The 22,934-nt window shown below is 44.2% G+C and overlaps 1 protein-coding gene and 1 long non-coding RNA gene across 7 annotated transcripts in view; one reads left to right on the top strand and one right to left on the bottom strand.

Moving 5' to 3' along the window:
• The window catches only part of EML6 (EMAP like 6), a 162,958-nt gene that overhangs the window by 20,115 nt on the left and 119,909 nt on the right, over nucleotides 1-22,934 (bottom strand). For 3 of the 6 annotated variants that reach the window (XM_083494006.1, XM_083494008.1, XM_083494009.1), the window contains 8 exons: nucleotides 8,897-8,975; nucleotides 6,058-6,187; nucleotides 5,594-5,692; nucleotides 2,592-2,612; nucleotides 2,049-2,222; nucleotides 1,531-1,739; nucleotides 876-1,033; nucleotides 413-527 (listed from right to left, as the gene is read on the bottom strand). In XM_083494006.1, coding sequence (XP_083350132.1) covers nucleotides 413-527; nucleotides 876-1,033; nucleotides 1,531-1,739; nucleotides 2,049-2,222; nucleotides 2,592-2,612; nucleotides 5,594-5,692; nucleotides 6,058-6,187; nucleotides 8,897-8,975 — 985 coding nt within the window. Of the gene's footprint in view, nucleotides 1-412; nucleotides 528-875; nucleotides 1,034-1,530; nucleotides 1,740-2,048; nucleotides 2,223-2,591; nucleotides 2,613-5,593; nucleotides 5,693-6,057; nucleotides 6,188-8,896; nucleotides 8,976-12,454; nucleotides 12,700-22,064; nucleotides 22,191-22,934 lie in introns of those variants that run through there. The other 3 variants (XM_083494010.1, XM_083494007.1, XR_014523523.1) reach the window with 3 other exon arrangements.
• On the top strand, nucleotides 12,693-21,522 carry LOC310702882. The gene is made up of 2 exons (XR_014523742.1): nucleotides 12,693-17,737; nucleotides 17,776-21,522. It is a non-coding gene; the product is annotated as an uncharacterized lncRNA (long non-coding RNA).

The following is a 22,934-nucleotide window of genomic DNA, read 5'->3' as shown; positions in this document are numbered from 1 at the left end:
ACGTGGTATAAATAATAATAATAATAATAATAATAATAATAATAATAATAATAATAATAATTAATAAATAAATAAATAAATAATTACACCAGATATTCCTCCACCTCTGAATGCTTCTGCTGGGTCACATGCTCTGCTGTCTCATCCCTGCCATACAGGTGTCCCTCTTCCCCAGGTGTCCGCCACTCATGGCCAGAATAAGGAAACCCAGAGGGAATCAAGACAGATTCTAGTCTGCTAGATATTCAGAACCATCTGCCTCAAACACCTACTTGTTCCTACCCATTGGAGCTTCCTAGCTTCCTTTTCTCCATAAGCGGAATCTCTCTCTAAGTGCAGATCGCTTTTTATTGTTAACAAGAGTCCCTTGCGAGGAGAACAAACGGCAATGCATTTTGCGTATCTCACGTACTTTGCCTCGGCACACCGAACGGACACACTCCACGATCTGCCCTGTCTCAAGCTGAAATGCCCGGCAGCGTTTCATCTCCTGATCCCACAGTTTCACAGCACCTCCTTCTTTCGTCCTGTGGGGTAAAAGTATGCAGGATGTCATTTAAGATAGCTTCCGCGTTCCCTTTAAAGGCTGGCTGTGTCTTTCCTGCAATGACTGCAAGGCACCTGCATGTCTAAAAACAAGTAGTAACCCCACCCCACCAGGCTGAGGTGCACGTTTAGCATGTTTTCAGATGCACGGATGCCCTATAATTAGCACAAAAAATGCAAGCGACCAAAGGTGGAGATGTATTTTCTTGTAGCATGCAAAGCAGACTTTCTTCTTTGGGAATTAACAGTGATTTGAACTCCTCTCTGAAGAAGTGGAGCAATTGTCAAGCGGTGGCAAATGCAAACAGAAACAAGTTATAGTCTCTTACGGTCTTTCTTTCCCTCCAGTGACAATGAGTCCATCACGAAGCGTTGTGTACATTGTAAAGACGGGCCCAGTGTGAGCTTTTGCCACCAGTCTGATTAGAAAGTGATCCTTCCAGACATAAACATCTCCATTTATGGCACCAGTGAAAGTAAGGTTATTCTGAAAGAAACAGTCATGAGCTGTTTTGTAAACGCCATTCATTAAAGGACTTTGTCACTTCTCAGCATAACTAACCACAATCATGTAGGTCACAGATTGTCAGCTACTTTGGCATCTACCCTGACCCCTCATGAATGGACAGATTCCATTCTGATGTTGGTGCACTCTAGCAGAATGTCTTGATTCCAATACGCCTAGTTATACAACCTTTGGTCAAATGGGTGGGAAACGTTGGAGGTGGTTTGGATGGACCTGCTTAGTAGCGCAAGACTTCCTTGTTACCAGATGCTACAGAAATGAAGAAGCAACTCAAATCATTGAGATAGAAGTGAGCAATTCTGCAGTCTGTTTACTTGTAAGTAAGTCTCTTTGCTTTGAGTGGGACTTACTTCCTAGGAAGTAGGTTTCAGATTGCAGCCTTAGTCATGGGGGTGGGGTGGAGGTGGAAATATCCCGCCTCCCTGCTGAAAATCCCACAAGTAAAAGCACAAACTCACCGCTCCAAAGGCCACAGAAAGCATGGTTTGCATTTTGGCATCTTCCAACGAACCAATGACTCCCTTTTTATAGAGCAAAGCGCTTCCAGCCAGAGTCCAGAATTTCATGTGTTTGACTCCAACAGAGACAAACTGGGTGTCTGAATCTGGACGGAACTCTACAACAAAGATCCTTTCTAGGTGGCCTCCTCTGCTTGCAATTTTAGCACCTGCGGAAATCGAAAGGGAGCGGCAAATCAGTAAACACAACAGATGCATCAGTGTTTCTTAAAAGCACCGCACACACTTTAAAAAAGTTGTTTTAACATTTAATGTGTGGCTTTGCCTTTAGAATTCGTGGTTCTTCCAACTACCGTATTGGCCTGAATATAAGCCACACTTTTTCGCCCAAATTCCAACCGTGAAAAGTTAAAGTGTGGCTTATATCCTCCCGCCCTGAATTTTAAAGGTGCGTCTTATTTGCGGGTGCGGCTTATATTCAGGCCAATACGGTAGTAAGAAAGAGACGGTGTACTCACCTTCCTGCCATCTCCACACTGTGATTGTATGTTCAGGATCAACTCCCACAGAGACTAGGAGCTTGCCAGTAGCGCTAAAGTTGACGTAATTCACTCCTTTGGAATGGAAGCAGCGCAGCATAGACAAAGTCTGCTTAGTCATAGCATCCCATATGTGGACAGAAGGTGTTGTACCTGATTTATTTTAAAAGGAACGGGGAATTAAGAAAGTTTAATTTAAAGTCATCGATCTTGAGAGGCAGGTGCATTTTATCAACAGTAAGGCAGCTAAGACGGAACCATCTGCATCCCTCCCCAAGAACCACATGTAGTAACAGCTCATGGAACACACATGGGGGGAGAAATATCGGACTTCATGACGGGAGACATGTTCTAAAATGATCATAAGGAAGTATTCATGGAAAGATGCACAAAACCAGGCACAAATAAACCAAACCTACCCATGTTCAACTTGTATCTGCAGTTGACATAGATACAACAACAGGAGGAGCATGAAAAGGACCTGACGCGACTTTTCTGACTCACAGGAGAGGAAAGCCTTACCTGGAAATTCTGTCATATCACCTGCATGGTGTGGGCAATGGCAAATGAGAAAGCACCAAGGGAAAACAATAGCGGAAATAAGTCACTGTTTCTAATGCTGAAGCGCTCAACATCAGCACCAGAAGGAAGCACCAAATAAAAAATAAAAAAATAAAAATCAACATGAATATGGATAAATAAACAACAAAAACAAAAGAAAGGCAGGAATATAGTTGAATCATATATTCAACGTAATGCATTTCTGCTGATACCTGTAGAGAACCAAAATTGCCCCAATGCAGTGGGCTATTCTGCAAAGGAAGAATTTCCAGTGCAGACTGATGGAAATGTAACACTGGCTTTCTCTTCACTGCTGCCAAGAGATCATGAGCCAGTCTTGTGAATGTAGTTCCCCACTTCCCTCTCAGCAAGTACCCTCTTAACCACAGGAATGAAAAACACTGGGATTGACCTTAGCTTCTGTTAATATTAACCTGATTTTGAACCCTACCTTAGAATCATAGAATCGTACGAGTTGGAAGGGACCAGGGTGTCATCTAAAGCATCCACGACAGATGGATGTTTAAAATGATGTTGTTAAATACTCAAAGGGAGGATCTACTCTTATGGTTTTTAACGTTAAGGAAGGGTTAAGGAATGGTTTTGATAACCTAGATGGACACATTGAGGTCCTACCTTTTACGTTCATAATCTGTTATTACCTTGCCTTTTTTATTGCTTATTTTTATAGCTGTATACTGCAATATTGGTAAAACACTGCTCATACACCCCTATGTAGGGTTTTACCTTTTCTTTTCTTTTTACTGTATTTAAACTCCAACCCCTCTCCAATGGTATTTGAGGGGTGATGTTCAGGGAGGGAGGAAAATTAAAATGTGGAGCAGCCAGCAACAAGAAGCAGGAAAAGTAATTTCGTTGTCCCCGAAGGGGGCAATGACAATAAAGATATTATTATTATTATTAAAAGAAACAGTGTTTTGGAATAGGGTGTGGCCGGGTATTACTTATATCTGACCCCTCCCCTCCAAAAAACAAAACAAAACCAAGGTAAAAAATGTTTTAATTAACAAGTATGGGTTAAACCACAGAGCCTAGGACTTGTTGATCAGAAGATCGGCAGTTCGAATCCCCACGATGGGGTGAGCTCCCATTGCTCGGTCCCAGCTCCTGCCAACCTAGCAGTTCGAAAGCATGTCAAAGTGCAAGTAGATAAATAGGTACCGCTCCAGCGGGAAGGTAAACAGCGTTTCCGTGCGCTGCTCTGGTTCGCCAGAAGTGGCTTAGTCATGCTGGCCACATGACCCGGAAGCTGTACGCCGGCTCCCTCGGCCAATAAAGCGAGATGAGCGCCGCAACCCCAGAGTTGGTCACGACTGGACCTAATGGTCAGGGGTCCCTTTACCTTATGCCCTATGACGTTTTAGAACGGCATTATCTAATATTGTTTTAATAGGGGGAAATAATGTTAAATAGGTCCATGTAGATCCAGCCCAAGTTGTAAAATGATGTCAAACCCCCTACACACACACTCATGATGTCAAAACATTGCCATGCCCTGCTCCACCACCCAAGAGGAACGGAATTTTCCACCGGCCAACCAAGCTGCCGACACAGCCAGCCAGTAAATATTCTCAGTTCCTTAAATATTGCTAAAATTTTCGTTTGGGCGTTTTGTGTGTTTAGATTTACTTTCCTGACAGATATCCACAAAAACAAGGGAGGAAAGGGAGATTTCCTTTGGAAATGTTGTTGAGAGCCTCAAGCCTAATATTTCATCGGCAGGAGAAGTTTCCACTTAAACACCTCAGTTTGTGAAGTGAGATGATTGTGTTAGGCCCCAAATCATCTATCTGCATGCAGGTAGTTTCAAGCTCTTAAAGAAACACAGGCGTTTTATTAGGTAGCTATAAATAGAGAGTTCCAATGGAAATGCTGACTGAGACTGAATCAGAACTGGAGTTCCTTCCATGTGGCAGGTTAATGAGAAGACAGCGAATTAAGGAAGCCGTGGCAAATGGCAGCACACCAAACAGCTGTTATCCAGAGATTCCCCAAAGACACGCAGGGGCTATTTTGATGACAGCTTTTTGCTTGGGTAATATCAAAGGCGCTAGCTAGCGTAGAGGACACATTTTGCATGTAAAAACTGTCAGGGTTAATGCCTATCAAATCCTATCTCTTCATTACGGTCAATTACCAGTATTCAAAAGGGAAACTGAGGTCCGAAGAGATGAAATAGCACCAAACAAAGCACAATCGAGGACCATAGCAATGAAATAACTTGCAGCTGTATCATAGTATAGAATGCCAGGCATAGAAAGCAAAAATTAAAGTTTGCTAAAAAAAAATCAGTCCCGGGTGGGTTTTACATGCAGCAACGTAGCATTTAGTCCAGGGGTTGGCAAACGTTTCCGCTGGCGGGCCGGATCACCCATGCGCGGGTGCGCTTGTACCCGTGCACATGTGTACACCGCTCTTCCCCCGCTGGCTTCTGGAGCCATGGCGGGGGAGGAGAAAGCCGTGGCTGCATCCCGGAAGTCAGACCCTGTGCGGAGCTAAACCAGCATGGGGAATGACCGAGCAGGCGGCAAGGACCGGGGGCCAGTTTAATGACCCCCTCAGGCCGTATACGGCCCACAGGCCCTAGTTTGCCGACCCCTGATTTAGACACTCTGGAAGAGGGAGATGCGTTCTCTCCAGATTCACAGGGATGTTTCCCTTGACTATTTGCCTGAGACCTCAGGGAGTTGCTACATGTCTGAGCAGAAAATTCTGGCCTAGGTGGTCACCTTATATTGGGTTCGGAATGAAGGGTGGGGGAAAAATAATTCAGGAAGGATAACTCTGTCCAGTTTCATACTCCCTACATCTAAACAGAAGGCCAGCATCATAGATTCAGAGAATTGTAGAGTCAGGAGGGATCCCGGGACTCATCCAGTCCAGCCCCCTGCGATGCAGGGATCTCAACTAAATACTTTACTTTTAACTTGCCAAGAACCTACCAATCTGGCTGGTTGCCACCACGTTTTTGTACTTTGGGTGCTGGTTAACTGTTAGGCAGAGGATGTCATCTGTATGCTCCAGGTAGAAAGTCTGGCTTCCTATGTGATTCGAAAGAAACATTGGTTTTAGAATAGAAATTGAAACAGAGGCGATTGCAATATATGTACAAAAAGTCAGTCCTAGAAAAATGAACTCATCTGAAGAGGGGAAAAGGAAATTATCACTTCCGTTTGCATAAGAACAATTAAAACTTGATATAAGAATAGCTTTTAGGCCATTTCAAGAATGATTTATGCTGCCATTTTAACTTTGCTTATCTGGAAGGGTGCCCTATTGAATTCAAGAGGACTTCCTTCTCAGCAAACCTGAGTTAAGATTGCACTGTTAGCGATTTGGCATAAACACCTGTTTATGCCATACTTCATCATCTATCCATTATTTACTCAAAATGTCTTTGAATTACCTGTGGAAAGGTTTTGAACTATGCATGCTGCAGCAGTATGGAAAATAATATCAGCACCATCGTTGAGGTAATGAAGGTTGTTGCGACAATCGAATCCGCGATACCCGAAAACGTGGTCTAAAGCCAATTCCTAGAAAGAAAAATGTACCAAGATAATAAGAGGGTTATATGCTACTTTTGGTGAACACTTCTTTTTTCCTCCTCAAAGGAGACACATCAGCAACGACATTTTAAAGAGAGACATTTTCTCCAGCCACCAACCACAAAAAAGTAAAAATCAGAGAGGAACAATGTCCAAATTGTTCTGATGCTGATAATGTTCACGAAAGTTTGTCCAAATCATACAAAGAAATTCTGAATCAATAAGCAACATGCAATTTAAAAAAAAAGGTTTGCAGAACATTAACAAATATTTACCTCATTAAAAATAAAGCCAGTTCAACATCATAAGAAATAAAAAAATTCCTTCCAGTAGCACCTTAAAGACCAACTAAGTTAGTTCTTGGTATGAGCTTTCGTGTGCATGCACACTTCTTCAGATACACTGAAACAGAAGTTGCCAGATCCTTCTATATAGTGAGAAGGTGGGGAGGGGTATTACTCAGAAGGGTGGTGGGAATGGGAGATTGGCAGATAGCTGAGATGAGCCTGTTGACGACTCTTAACGACTGCAATAGGTCTTACAGGAAAAGGCAAGGGGTGAGAAGGTGAGAAATGGCTTAGTCATGTATAATGGGATAAGAATCCAATGTCTCTGTTCAAACCAGGTCTCTCCCTCCCCACCTTCTCACTATATAGAAGGATCTGGCAACTTCTGTTTCAGTGTATCTGAAGAAGTGTGCATGCACACGAAAGCTCATACCAAGAACTAACTTAGTTGGTCTTTAAGGTGCTACTGGAAGGAATTTTTTTATTTTGACTATGGCAGACCAACACGGCTACCTATCTGTAACTGGAATCATAAGAAATAAGAATTGTAGATTAAAGTAACAGCTTAACAGACATTTCTTGCTCTTCCAGAAGTGATGGGACCAGGTTTTCTCCATGCTATACTCATCCTTATTAGTACTCAAGAAGCAAAATATAAATCCCCACGCCACAAATCTATTGGTAAGTCTCCATGGGATGAATGCATGTGAGTTCAACTACATGCGGTGCAATACAAGGTACTGAAGATTTCACTTAGTATTTACCTTTTCATATTGTCAAAGGAGAAATTAAAAATCTAAGGGCTCATCCAAACCTCATCTTTGCTCCATACTTCCTAGGCAACCGGTCTGGATTTTTCAGGTCCACATCTGAGCAGACTTTTTGTTGTTGTTGTTGTTCCAGTGCTTTTCTGGGAAAAACTGCGTTCTACTGAACCTGCTAAATCAGAGCAAATGCCATACATGGAAAACCCAACTGCTGTTTGCTCTGATTTGACTTGGAGCGTTAAAAGGGACTTTGACAAGCTGGCAGCTGCCTTTCCAAACATGTCTCTAATTTGGTCAATGCTCCTGGAAAAACGTGTGTGGCGTAACAGTCTTTGCCCAGCTGCCGCTAACAAGGCCGGGAAAACTCGTGAACCGAGCGGTGACTCGGAAGGTGGAAGAACTGAAGGACCGGGTGATTGCGCACCTCGCCATTACGTTCAGCAAAAGAGGCCCTCTTCTGTGCTGATGGCATACATCTTTCCAATCGGGGAAATGATGTTTGGTTGGCCGTGGTCTCTGAGGGCATTAGAGGCTGGTTGCAGGTGTGAGGGTATTGGCAGCAAGCCTTCAGCTCAAGTGGCAGTTAAAAGGTAAAGGGACCCCTGACCATTAGGTCCAGTCGTGACCGACTCTGGGGTTGCGGCACTCATCTTGCTTTATTGGCCAAGGGAGCTGGCGTACAGCTTCCGGGTCATGTGGCCAGCTTGACTAAGCCACTTCTGGTGAACCAGAGCAGCACATGGAAACACTGTTTTTACCTTCCCGCCGGAGTGGTACCTATTTATCTACTTGCACTTTGATGTGCTTTCGAACTGCTAGGTTGGCAGGAGCAGGGACCGAGCAACGGGAGCTCATCCCGTCGCGGGGATTCAAACTGCCAACCTTCTGATCAGCAAGCCTTAGGCTCTGTGGTTTAACCCACAGCGCCACCCACGTCCCATCGAGTGGCAGTTAGGTATTGGTAAAACCTGGATTGGGGGAGGGGAGGTGTGGCCATCAACGGCTCCTCCATTCTAAAGGGTATTCCGCTAAAGGAATCCGGGGGTCATGGTTCCTGTCCAAAGCCCGGGTGGAGACTAGGGCCATGGCACGACCTTCCGCTGATCCTGGGGGGCACTCCGAGTTGACGTGCATCAACAGGACTCTCCCTACTGGTGGTTAACCCTTGTGAGACTTCCTGCAGGCGGGCAGGAGTCAGATATAGTCGGTTCAATTCCAATGCCTAAGCCAATACCGCTCACATTCTGTAACCAACAAAGTTGTGGCCTAAATTTTGCCCATTAACCTAAAATATGGTGCCCACATGTTATTTTTCAACACAAGGGGGAGGCCTAGGGGTCTTGACATGCAGATGGCATACATGGAAAACACAAATGCTGTTTGCTCTGGCAGGTAGCATTATTGGAAAAACTGACACAAAAATTGAAAGCTGCAAGAGGCCAATAAGAAATTCATTGCAAATTAAACATTTTGCATGGCTTGTGGAGAAGAACATCAAAAAACAAATAAAAATCACTGAGGGCAAAGACCAGCTTGTTGCTTGTCCGTAATTGCCATTGCACACAAAAACTCCCAAACCAAAGCAAAAACATCATTCAGCCCAGGTTGCAAGTAGCACAAAACAACGAAGGATTAACCCTGACCTCAACCAGTTTCCTTTTTTTATTGATGTTATTCTTTTGCAGTTTCTCAGGTTGAGGAGCAGCTCTGCTAACTGGAGGCCTGAAAGAAGCACAATGAAAACACGAAGATCAGCACACATGAATGGGTCAGAAATAACCTACTGGATAATGAAACTTGCTAGCTGGAGCCTGGGTGGTGTATATCTTGCTGTGAAGGATTCATGGCTGCTTCCAGATTATCTATTGTCGGGAGAATGAGTTGCACTCTGCTGTGCTATTTCAAAATCACACTGCAGTGAATCTGAAACAACGCCAAAGGTGTTTTGGCTAGCATATGAAAGAGTCCCTTACGTATAAATGTCACGAAAGGCGGCTGATTTCATAAAAAAGAAAGGAAGAAATCTGCACCGATCCCAAAGGCTCCTGCTCACTTGTATGGTTGTAAGCTACCTCAAAGGCTGCTCTGACCAGCAGGAGTGGCTTCTGAAGGAGCTGGGTATGTTTAGCATGGAAAAGAGGAGACACGATAGCCATCTTCACATATCTAAAGGGCTGTCACATGGAAGAGGGAGCATGCTTGTTTCCCCCCTGCTCTGGAAGACAGGACTCGAACCAATGGCTTCAAGTTACAAGAAAGGAGAGTCCAACTAAACAATTTTTTTTCCTGACAGTAAGAGCTGTTCCGACAGTGGAAGAGATGCCCTTGGGAGGTTATGGACTCTCCTTCCTTGGTGGTTTCTCAGCAGAGGTTGGGTGGCCATCTGTCATGGATGCTTTAGCTGAGGTTCCTGCACTGCAGGGGGTTGGACTAGATGACCCGTGGGTCCCTTCCAACTCTACAGTTCTATGATTCTCTGATTCTCTTGGAGAGGGCTGAGATGGCAGGGAGAGGATGTGCACATAGAACACTATGTGTGGCCTTTTGCCTCCCGGCCTAAGGCCACAGCTCAGTGGAAGAGTGTCTGCTCTGCATTCAGAAGGTCCTGGGTTCAATCCTTGTCGTCCCCAGGTAGCAGAGGTGGATTCTGGGCTCTTGGATTTCAGCCGTGCCCCGTGCGACATTAAACTTTGATACCCCTTCCATCTTATGCTCTGTTCTACAGCATTGCTGCTGCGCCTCCTGCAGCATGGCACCCAGTGCGTCCACAATGGCCGCGCTACCCTAAAACTGCCTCTGCAGGTAAGGCTGGGCGTGTCCCCTGTCTGAAACTCCGGGCAGTCACTGCCAGTCAGTGAAGACAGTATGTAGCTAGATGGGCCAGCAGTCTGATTCACTGTAAGGCATTTCTAAGATGAAACTTTTCTTGATCTTTAAAAAAAATAGGAACACAAGGAGCTGCTTTATAGCAGTGATCCAGCATTGTCCGCTCTGAGTGGAAGTGGTTCACTAAGGGCTCTTGTTCACTCTCCAAGAAGGGACTGGGAGAGGATGGAATCTTTGCAGAAGCTTTTGAAAAGGGGGGGGGGAATCCACAGCTACTCTGTCGTCTCTGATTGATTTTTCAAGGACCCAGCTGTCAGCATGAAAACAAGCGCTGCTAATTCAAACAGCACCTCGGTATGAAACGAAGAAGGCATGAAGAACATTTTACCATGTGCAATATAACTGGACGACGTTTATTGACTCTGTGGTTTGTTTTTAATAAGGCTGTGTGTTGTAGACATCTGACCCAAGTGACTTCTGACTCCTCCTAGAACATCGCTGTCTTTTCTGAAAGATTGGTTGCCAGACGAAGGCAGAATGTTTTTGTTAGTGAGGGCTCGGTTTTCTATGTTATTTACTGAGCATTTGTTTGGGGGTAATAATAACTGGCTGATTTTCTTCCTTTGCTTTGTTATGTAAGGATCAGCCAGAGACATTGACTCATAATTCTTTGTCTCTACTGCAGTAGCAATTAATGCCTGCAAAGTAAACAACTATAATTATTGGGGTGGTGGAAATAGAACAGAAAAGACAAATACAATGAGCTGTCAGATACAAAGCCCTTATTGCTGGCTTCTATAAATACTGCTGCTCTTTCATGCAAATGGAATAGAAGTCTATGGGTTCTTTCAGACATGGGCTTAATATTATGAATAAACCACTGAGATATCACAAATAGGAAGCTGGCAACAAGGTGTTGCTGTTTTTTAAAACTTTATCTGATTTCCCTTGGTAAGGATGAATCTGGATTAAATTGGGGGGCAGATATGGGCTGGTGTTTCGGTAACAGTGGTGTTAGTACTCGCTGCATGCATGCTTTTTGCAGAGTCCACATTGGGTTGCAAAAAACGTGCATGCAATGAGAAGCACCGATCCCATAATTAACACCCATCTTGAAGACGGTGGAAGACCCCTGCACAGATTGGGTCTTTGTAATCTTAAACACAAAGAAGAATTAGAATAATCTTGTTAATAAGAGGCCTCTTTTTTTTCTTTTTGGCCTTCAGTGACCTGTTAAAGAGTCCTGGTTTCTTGAACTTCAAGAAGTAGTTTGAGAACAACTTTTTAGGAGCATAACTTTCTAACCACAGGAACGGGGTTGTTGCACACAGTGCTCAAATAAGATGGCAGTAAAAATGGGGGGTGCATAATGACATGATTAAGTCTTACCACTTGACTCCTTCCAGTTTTAGTAAAATTATCACTCTCCTGTAGTCTTCTTAAAAAGAGTAATGGAGAGTACTGTCACAAAAGGTAAGGGGTTTATGATCCCTTTGCCCCCACCCCTGTAATATAGCCATTCAAGTACACTGTGAGCAGCCATGAAAACATGAGTTTCATTGTGAGCCATTTTTTTATTTAAAAAAAAGGATATTTCATTGTTAGGTTTAGTTATTCAGCTGAATCAAGCACACTCATACAAAAACTTGCTAAGACACAAATGTGCACGTAAGACATTTCATGGCTTTGTGATATTAAGACCAAGGTCTTGAAAACACTGGCAGCATTAAGGTAAACTCAAAAGTGTAAATAAGTTTTGATGGTTGTAATAATGGAATACTGAATGGTATAGTTTTTGTAAAATATGCAGGGATTTGTGATATGCAAAATGAACCATGGAAAGAGAAGAAGGGAAGTTGTTAATATCTTAAGCATGTAAAAATGAATACTTTAAATTGTAAAACAGATTCATATATATATGAATGAGACCAAGGTCTAATATATTTTCCCCAATGCACTGAATGAAATATACAACAGATCAATTATTTTCTTTGGAGGAATGCTGAGCATATTATAGTAAAATAAATAAATCCACTGGAACAGCCTTTCCCAGCTTGGTGTCATCCAGATGTTTTCACCATTGGGACTTGTCATCCAAGACATCTTGCAAGACATCAGGTTGGAGAAGGCTGCAGTCAAATGACAATCATAATGGAGGTACAGAAATATGTATCAATGACCTTGGAAGCAGAGTTTTAAAAATACAGGTCGTCACAGAGACAGCAGCTAATACTGACTATCTCACGTTATTTAGCTATAAAAAGTTGCAGCAAAGTTATTGAGGAAATAGCGGCAAACCAAACGACCACAACTCAGGTAGGTAAGTATGTTCAGTTTAAGCATGAGCAAAACACTTCAACACTGAAAAGAGTTACCTTGATCCCCTTGTAAGCAGCAAATAAAGCCAAGTGAGAAACTTAGTACAGTTCAGAGAAACAGAGTCAGGCCATTATAGACATTCATGCACAAGCCTCTTTTTGAACTGACCGGTCATTCCTGTGAGGCCATGCTATTCAAGCATGCCAGCAAGAACTAAAACAGAAATTAAAAGAGTGCACCAGTCCGCATATTCAGAAAGATCATACCCTGACATCGTGGGGCAAAGTCTGCACTAAAGATCCTACAAGACAAGGAGAAAAGAGAGAGAGGAAGCTTTATCAGTGCTCCCCACGTACTCCAAACAGCTCTGCAAAAAAGTCTTTTGGCACCTTGCACACCTAAAGAGAAGTCCAGAGTATAGCAACAGCTTCAAACAATAGATGGATGTGGGGTTTGTTTGTTTTTTTGCTCTAAAGCATCATATATAAAACCGGTTTGCCATGGAGTTGACACTCAGCAGGAAACTGCAGAGAATCACAATTCCTCGAAGAGTGTTCCTGTGCGATATAAGTGCTTGCAAACACAAATTTGTCACATCTCCCTGTGTCTATTTGAGGTGCACATCGAAAAAAATATTTTGAATGCACACCTAAATATGTAATATTTGAAGTGGCTCCTCGTCCCCTTCCAAAGGCAACTTTCCCCCATCCCGATGCTCTCCAGATGTTTCAGACTACAACTCCTATCAGCTACCACCATGCTGTCTGGGGCTGAAAGGAGTTGTAGTCCAAAATAATCTGGAAGGTGCCAGGTTGGGGGAAAGCTTTCCTAAGAAATACCAGATTCGCCGCTTCACCGGCCTGTAGTGTTGCAGTGGAAGGAGAGTGTAGGATAGGGAATGTTTTCTGCATTATGTTGATCCGAAGGCTCTGTCTGTGAAGTTTCACTTTAGAGGGGTGGGGTGGCTGTAGAGAGTTAGGGCTCGGCTGCACTTCCACTTGTCCCATGTCAAGAAAGCACAAAGTATCCCCACCGCCCTGCCCCTTTACCAGGGGAAACCTGCTCTTTGGCTTGAAATGGGAGCAACGGACGTTGAAGAGCATAGGTGTGGCTAAGCTCTTGGTGTACAGCTGCCGTTGACTCCAGGCGCCCAGTCCGTTTCGTTTTTAAGAGATTCCTTAAACAAAGGGTACAAAGCACTCCACCACCCTAGACTGCTGCCTTCTCGCTTGTCATGCAATGCTAGTAAATTCTGTAAGGCTGAAGTGGCAATTCAATAAGCTTTTGGGTTGAAATGTAGTCCGATCACTCCTTTAAGCTAGCATTGTATAATCTTCTAATTCTACTAGAATTACCGTATTTTTCCATCTATAAGATGCCCCCATGTATAAGACGCCCCCTATTTTTGAGGCAACAACCAATCGCCAGTCCACCCTTGGCACTATCTGTGTATAAGATGCCCTCTAATTTTTGACATTATTTTTAAGGAAAAAAACCTAGTCTTATACATGGAAAAATACGGTAAGTGAAAACCAGCAACTCGTGTCTCAGGAGCAATTTCCAAAAGGGGTGAAGAACTGAAGGATTCCTCACCCCACTCCCACTTTGCAGGGAGGAAATAAGAAAAAGCATTGTATGAAAAGTGATTTAAGGCTGTGTTCCTTTGCCCACTAACCTGGGAGTAAGCCCCATTGAACCCAATGAGAGCTACTTCCAAGTGAACATATATAAGACGGTGCTGTAACACAGGGATCCTATGCACACGTACCCCAGAGTAAGCTTTGTTGGGCACAGTGGGACTTACATCATTCTAGGCACAGGGATTGCCAGGAGGCAATGGTGTGTCTGAATATCTTCTCTAACATCTATTTCCACAGGAGCAGTAAGGAACCTGCCTGCCGCTCCAACACTGAGTAGCCCAGCCACTATCAATAGAAATGTCCATGGGTTGGAGCAGGGGTCGGCAACCTAAGGCCCATGGGCCACAAGAGGCCCACGGGGGCCGTTTAACTGGCCCACGAGCCGCCCCTGAACCGAGCTGCCTACTCAGTGAGTCCCTGCGTGCTGCGCTAAACCGGCGCAATGCAGCGTAGGGACTCACTTCCATGGCGCAGGAAACTGTGTCTGTGCATGCGCAGACACTGGAAATCATGTCTGCGCAGACGCAGACACCAGAAATTGTGTCTGCGTGGACGCAGACACCAGGAATCATATCTGTACAGACGCAGATGCCGGAAATCGTGTCTGCGCAGGCGCAGAAAATCACGGACGGGCGAGAAATTCGGCTCACAGAGGGATCTCCGCTGGAGTGAACCAGCCCAGGTGAGATAAACCTTGCCGACCCCTGGGTTGGAGCAATGTTCCTCCTTGCCCTTCTCCAGGGGTCAAGGAGAAGGGGCAGGATGGTCTGCCGCCCTCTCAAAAGCAAAATACTCTCAGCATTCAGCTGCTTTGCAAAGGGACTACCGGAAGCGGTGGCAATCACGGATTGCGCAAGCACAGCTCCCAAAAACTGTCTGTGGGGGGAAACTGCTTTTCATAAATGATAATTTACACACCTTTAGGTAGAAGAGGAACAAGGAGGTGTTTGGATTCGGCACCACTTCTCCCCCCCCCCCATTACAGCTGACTGTGGTTACACTCACACTTTACATTTAAAGCACATGGCTTCCCCCAGTGAATCCTGGGAAATGCGGTTTGTTAAGGATGCTGGGAGGCGTCAGGAGACGTCCATTTCACCCAGAGAACTACATTTCTCAAGGGTGCTTTGACAATCAATCCTTCTTCCCAGGAAACTCAGGAAAGCCCTATTCCCAACGCTGAGCTACCATTTCCAAACAACTATCAGCACCCTTAACTAACTAAAGTTCCTGGGAGAAGTCATAACTGTTCAAATTGGGATGGCACTGCTTTAAATGTGTAGTGCAGAGAGTTCACGATCCTCAGCATCTATCACTCTTTGGAACTGCATGAACAGCATCAGGCATGCAGTGCTTGTAATTGCCAGGATCAGGGCAGAAGGTGTGCATGGAAATTTGAAGCCTTAGCAGCAACAATTTGGAAAGTACTCAAAAGTTTCTCTCGAACCAGTTTTTCTCTTCTTTCTGTTTTAGTATAGTTTACAAATGAACCGATTTCCACAGTTCTCCTCCTAAGGATGTCTGATAAAGTTTATGGGGAAAGCAAGGCAGGATTTGTGGAGAAAGCGAAGGTGAAGACAGATGTAACACTCAATGTGGGAGAAGAGCTCTGCAAGCACATCCACTGTCTCAAAATACACGGGTACATTATTTTGTCCTGGAACAAGCTGTTGGGAGTGGGTGGGTGTCCATGTTTTTAGCATGCCAGGGAAGAACAAGCAAGTGCCAGGGTACCTATTGGCTAGCGCCTATGCCGTCACCAACCTACCTCTTCCATAACTCCCAGAGCAGCTCTGCAAATGTTTTATTTTTAAAATAGTTTGTGGCTTTTAAAATTGTTAAGAATATAAAAATTTAATAAAGGGCATATACTATTTAAAAAAGAAGCTGCTCAGTCTGCCTGGGGAGTTGAGCCAATCTTCTGTTTGCAAGACATGCATGAGTGCAAGGGAATTTGTGAAGCGAGGCTCATTACTGCGGGTTTGAGAACCCAACGTGACCTGCTTTTAAGAATGTTACATCTGTTTTCACCCCAGGAAGACACTGCTCACCATGACATAAGCCATATAGGAGAAGAAACACAAGATATAATTTGAAAATGTATACATACATATAAAATTTTGTAAAATTTTATATTTCTCTATGCACAGCACATATATGCGCAAATACTCGGTGTATTCATATATACATAAACATGTATATATGCACACATATGCCTTTTGCAGTCTGACAGCACCTCAAACATTTGTCTAAGAGATGTAAAACTAATGCCACATCACAAGTCATGTAACACTCCTAGGAAGTCTGGTGAAAGCTGGCTTGTGACCCCCAAACCGCTTCATTCTGAACAATAAAATGCCATGGATATGAAATCTGTATGGTTGTTAGCAGAATATATTCACCCTTAAGACATCTTAGTAAGCTGAATGGTACATTCACAGAAAGCTGTGTGGGTTTTATTTCCCTCCCCCCTCTGGTTGTTGCTTATACTTACTTGACAATTCCCTGCCTCCAAAGGAAAGCAAGTTAAAACATAATACAAGTATTAACGGTTTCTTTGCAGTAACATAACAAGGAAGTGCGTGTTTGCCACAAATGACACTCAGAGAAATCTGCAAGCGTTCTCAAATATTGCGGAGGAATTTCCCAATGTTCTGCAAATGTAAAGCACCACAAAACTCAAACCTGGCACTCTGGCAACCCCAGAGTCTTACTCTTCAAGGAAGAGGGAGAGTTATTGGCCCAATATTTGTTACGTTGTACTGCACCCAGATTGGCGCTGTGGGTTAAATCACCGAGCCTAGAGCTTGCCAATCAGAAGGTCGGCAGTTCGAATCCCTGCGACGGTGTGAGCTCTCATTGTTCGGTCTCTGCTCCTGCCAACCTAGCAGTTCGAAAGCACGTCAAAGTGCAAGTAGATAAATAGGTACCGCTCTAGCGGGAAGGTAAACGGCATTTCCATGTGCTACTCTGGTTCGCCAGAAGCGGCTTAGTCATGCTGGCCACATGACCCGGAAGCTGTACACCGGCTCCCTCAGCCAATAAAGCGAGATGAGCACCGCAACCCCAAAGTCAGTCACGACTGGACCTAATGGTCAGGGGTCCCTTTACCTTTACTGCACCCAGATAATGGCCAGCATTGCAGCTCAGCAGCCATATGGGCCAGGTTATCCGGTGAACCAACAGGGGACTAAACTGGAACTGAACTAAAATGTAAACTGGATTTGCAAACCCCAAAACCTAAGTAAGTAATCATGGGAAATATGTTCATATGAGTCACCCTTCAAAGTGTTGATCGAAAGAGACCTGAGTAGGACTTAGTCGAATTAGCAGTGAAGAGGCACAAGTTACAAGAAAATATTTGAAGCAGGAATAGCTTGAGCTATGCATAAACATTGTTCTGCATGGAATTAATTAATTCGAGGTTCTTTAGGGAAATCATTGCTGTTTCAGCCAGAGGAGTTACTAGATGTTAAAGGCTACAGAACCCTGATTGAGAAACAGTCAATGCCAAGCCAGGTAAGGAGGGGAAGATAGCAAATTGACCAGTGCAGTTTGGTAGGAGAGGAAAAGTAAAAGCAGAGAGCTTGTTCTGTTAGAGACAGAAGGCTAAGTGAGGACAGGTTTGTTGAAAGAGGAAGGGTGAAAAAATAGTGCCCAAGGGGACTTGATCACCGGACACTTGCTTTACCAAGGATAGTGAAACCACGAATTCACCGGACACTTGCTTTACCAAGGATAAACCACGAATTCTCCAGTAAAACAGTTCTGATCCTTGAATGCTACTTATTGCATTCACGTGTCACTCTGACTCCACTTACAAATATGAGCAAGCAGAAAAGCAGATTAATATAATCAGGGCTGAAGAGGATTTAGGGGACCTTTCTTTTCAAGCTACCAATTGTTTTGCTGTGCATCCTGGCATAGCAGATCAGTGATGAATGGGCTTGCTCAAGCCAAGATGTTTGTCTCCTCCTTAAACAGTGATGTGCAAGATTAGGATCCTTGCTATTTCAGCAGCACCATCTCTCTCACTCACCTCAAAGGGTGGGCATGGCTGGAACTGTACTGAACATTCCCCAAAACACACGCCAATATGTTTTGGAGTAGATTTCCTACTGGCCCATTTTTATTGTAATACTAAGTGCGCTATTTACTTCAAAGTCAATGAAGTAAATGGTGCTGGAGAGACTCTTGAGAGTCCCATGGACTGCACGAAGATCAAACCTCTCCATTCTGAAGGAAATCAGCCCTGAGTGCTCAATGGAAGGACAGATCCTGAAGCTGAGGCTCCAATGCTTTGGCCACCTCATGAGAAGAGAAGACTCCCTGGAAAAGACCCTGATGTTGGGAAAGATGGAGGGCACAAGGAGAAGGGGACGACAGAGGACGAGATGGCTGGACAGTGTTCTCAAAGCTACTAACATGAGTTTGACCAAACTGCGGGAGGCAGTGGAAGACAGGAGTGCCTGGCGTGCTCTGGTCCATGGGGTCACAAAGAGTCGGAGACAACTAAACAACAACAACAATAAATAGGCATAGTATTGCACTTGTTAGGCTCCCATCATGAATTTGGGCTCCCTCGCCTCTTCTGGAATAGCATCAATGAGGAGTCCAGAAGATTTCACTTCAATATCAGATTAACTTCAGGTAATTTTAATCATGTCCAGTTGAAAGAGGCCAACTTCAAACCACAGTTTATGAAGCTGGCTTGATTCAATTAACCATAGTTAAGATTAATATCACCCGAGGGTTTGGATGACATGCCAAACTGTGGTTTATTTAAAATGGAAGCAAAACGTCTTCTCTTTTGTAAAGTTTTTTTTATTATTATGTCAAGAAGGAGAAACTTTGGAGCGCCTCTCAACGATGCTCGAGGATCGGGGAATACAAGGGAGCTTATGGCTGCTTATAGATTTCACCTCCTGCCTGAATTTGCTGATAACTTGGATGATCTGGAAGATATTTCTTCTGGCTGGCTGTTTTTGGAATTTGTAGCTGGCAGAGGAATATCTTTCAAATTGCTTTACTGGCAGTATTTTATCAATTTAAATAAGTAAATTGGATCAATGAAATATGACCAGCACTTTGGCTGTGTGGGGCTGTTGCAGTGCATCAGTTAATTACATCTCCCTTCTGGGCAAGCGGACTCTGCTTTTAAGAAGGAAGGACATTGCCTCTTCATCGTTTCCAGCGTACTCTGGTGTGCATTGAAATACAAATAGCAGACAGTCTTGTGAGCAATGCAAAAAAAACCCAAAGCAATATTCTGGGCCAGGCTGTCTAACTACGTCACTGGCTTGTATCTATTGCATACAATGACAGACTTTCCTTTCTGTGCAAAAGAAGCCTCAGCTGTACTGAAAAGTGTCATAAAGGACTGCCTTGCGGCAGCTCAAAGTGAAACATTTCTGTAGGCAGCCTGATAGAAGTCAGAAGAATTATAGTCCTCAGTACGTATATACCTGCCTGAGCTAAGGGATCAGTGCACACACCAATCTTACGATTTTGCCAAGAGAAAGAACAAGAGGGAGAGGTTGCCTGGAATTCTCAGTTGAGTTTGCACCGACAAGGAGCGATCATGGATTTTATAGAGAAAATAACGGGTTTCCTTCCCCCCTCCCAATAATTGCTCTCATTTCAGGCTACTTCATTCTGTACTGAGCCAATCAAAGTGGCTTGGCAGAAGCTGGCCTTCTGAGTGGCTGGATCCCCAAGATCATGGCAGCAAGAATGTTTTGAAAAAACTTCCATATTGTGCAGGCAGAAGCAAGTGCAGAATATTTGTTACCAGCCCACACTTGAAAATATCTGGGTTGTTCCTTCTTTAAGTTCTCCCATTGTCCATTTTGCAGTATTAGCTTATCCTGAGCTGCCCACATTACCTACGCAACTGTTGGAAGAGGGAAGGAGATCAGTTTGCTTGGAAAGGTTTGCATGGTGGTCAAGGCAGTGAGAGTGGGAGACCTCCAGATTCCTAAACTCTATTTGCCCTTTGAGTTCTGTGCTGACCTTTCCTTTGAAGCTTAGACTGATAACTCTCAGGTCGCACCCTCTCTGACGTCTGCCTCCATCTCACATCTCCATCCCCATCTACTTTCAGACACTGAAGTTGTTGAGATGCTGTCCTTTGGATCTCACTCTGAGAACAAAGGACCAAGCATGGCTGGCTTCGTTTCCCCAATGAGTCAGTTAGCTTGGACTACAGAACTATTTCCTATCCAAGGAACTTCTGACCCAAGAAGCACAAACTTTCTTTTTTCATACCAAGTCCCATTCTCAATGCATTACAGTTACGGTTGCGTGCCCCAAACAAGGATTCATTTCAGGATAGTTAACTTCTTCTGTTGCATATGAACTCAAGCTGAGAACAGTAACTTTGTAAGGTACCGTTTATATAGATGGCACAGCAGCAACAGAGAGGAGATAGGGAGGTAAAAGCCCTCTTCAAATGAAGAAGAAGAAGAGTTTGGATTTGATATCCCGCTTTATCACTACCCGAAGGAGTCTCAAAGCGGCTAACAATCTCCTTTCCCTTCCTCCCCCACAACAAACACTCTATGAGGTGAGTGAGGCTGAGAGACTTCAAAAAAGTGTGACTAGCCCAAGGTCACCCAGCAGCTGCATGTGGAGGAGCAGGGAATCGAACCCGGTTCACCAGATTACGAGTCCATCACTCTTAACCACTACACCACACTGGCTCAGGTGTTTCATCCATGCAAACATCAAGCCTGTGCATCTCTCATGTAAAGAGGGCTAGACAGACAGACAGACACTTCCTGTCCACCTGCTTGGCACATTCCATGTTCTCCAGGGACAGATGAAGCAGCACAGCATGGCTCACCTTCTATATTTTCCTTCAGGGGTGGGGTTGGCTGTGTGAGAGCCCAAGACTTGCCCTGGATTATATTCCTTCCTCAAAAGGGGTAAATGGGCTGGTCCAAGCTCCAGTAGCTGCACACTGCCATAGCACCCAAACCCTCCCCCTTTGTCCTCTGTCACCATCAAAAACTGCATGGACGGCATTTCGAAAGGAGCAAATAAACTTAACGTGTGAACATCCATAAAGCAGTTTAGGCATTTCTCCTAAAAGTACCTTCTGCACACACAAATGAACCAACCTTACACAAACCAGTTAGTCTCAAGCATTCAAGTCGCGATGCAAAAAAACAAATGGGAGCCATTTTGAAAGGCAAGTCACATATCAGCTAGTAGTTAGTATTTGCAATAGCATAAGCGACTTCTGGAAGGTGCGGCGGTCCTATTGTTTGTATGCAGCATAAAAGGATTACAAAGAAATCTGATAATAACGTCTGAACAGGGAAATGATGGAAGGATCTTTCATGAGACAGGCTAGTGCCCAGGAGGCAACCCTTTTTGTCAGACACAGTAGGCCAACAGAAGAGATACAGCAAAGCACTGTTGGTGGGGTTGCATATACTCTGCAAGGCGCTGTCTTAATACTTCATATTTGAGTTGAGGCATGCTTGCCAAAAAAGGATGCCCGTACTGTGTTGGTTGTATTAGAGCAGCCTTTCTCAACCTGTGGGTCCCCAGATGTTGCTGAACTACAACTCCCATCACCCCTAGCTAGCAAGGCCAGAGCTCAGGGATGATGGGAGTTGTAGTCCAACAACATCTGGGGACCCACAGGTTGAGAACCGCTGTATTAAAGAAAGGCAGCAGGGGGAGAGCAGAGCAATTAATGTGCCTTGTGCAATTAACTTTCTGTTTAAGGGTCACTTCCCCACTGGTTAGCACAGAGGTTATTTGTTCACCCGGCCATGCAATTCAAAACAGACGGATGCTTAAAACAAGGGATACAAATCAGCTGTTAGTAATAGGCAAAATGCAAAGGCTTTGCAATGCCCCACATATCAGTAACATCAAACAACTGCAGACATCAGAAGTACCATCAACAATATGGCCAGCTTGGTTAAAGCGATTCAAGTCTGGCGCATATAAATATCTTTCTCATCCAAGGTACAATTCATTCGTGTCCTAAATATAAAACTGTATGGCTTACAATTGCCCTGGCTTGTCCGGGACAGTCGCGCTACTGACCAAATGGTCCCGTGGTGTGGGAGCACTTCTCTTAGGACTCCCACACCGCGAGACTGTTCCTGTGGCTCCTTTGATAAGTGCCCCACTCCTAAATTAAGCAGACAGAGCAAGGGGTGGAGAGCCAATCAGAGGAGCAAGAAAAAGAAGGAAGGGGACGAGAAAGGAGGAGATGGAGGGGAGGGAGAGATAGCAAAACGAGAAGGGAAAGAAGAAAAACGGGGGGGGGGGGTGGAGAGGAGAGAGAAACATCCATTAATTTTCTCAATGAAACGCACATACTAAAATCACCACAGGATTTATATGCCCAGACCCGCCTTGTTAAAACAATCGTTACAATACAAATTTCACTTCTCTCCTTCTGTTGTAGAGGAAAGCCCTGAATTGGAAGGAAACAACAAAATATTTGGAGAAAGAAGAATCAAGGTCAACGAAGTTTTAGGGATGCAGAAATGAGGTTCAAACCAGCAGCTTTTAAAAAACAATTCTCCATCAACTCCTCAAAATGGACCATGTTATGTACTGAGTTGAATAGGATCCAAAATGCAGCAGTCTGATTGGTCCTAGACCAATAGGATCCAAAATGCAGCAGTCTGATTGGTCCTAGAATAGGATGCAGAATGCAGCAGTCTGATTGGTCCTAGAACAATGCAGCAGTATGATTGGTCTGCAGGAGCCACCCAATCCAGTTCCAGATGGAAGTGAATCCACAACCTGGTTGGCCTACAGGAGAATTCCGGAATTAGCCAATCACGTGCAGCCCATTGTGTAAATAATGTATATAAAGCAGATACTTTGAGGGGACTTTCATTCCTCCTCATCACTATGAGCTGAA

This window comes from Podarcis liolepis (genome assembly GCF_965112155.1).
Source record: "Podarcis liolepis genome assembly, chromosome: 3".
Taxonomy (NCBI): Eukaryota; Metazoa; Chordata; class Lepidosauria; order Squamata; family Lacertidae; genus Podarcis; species Podarcis liolepis.
Note: the sequence above shows the minus strand (reverse complement) of the source record. Positions and strands in the feature narration are given on the sequence as shown.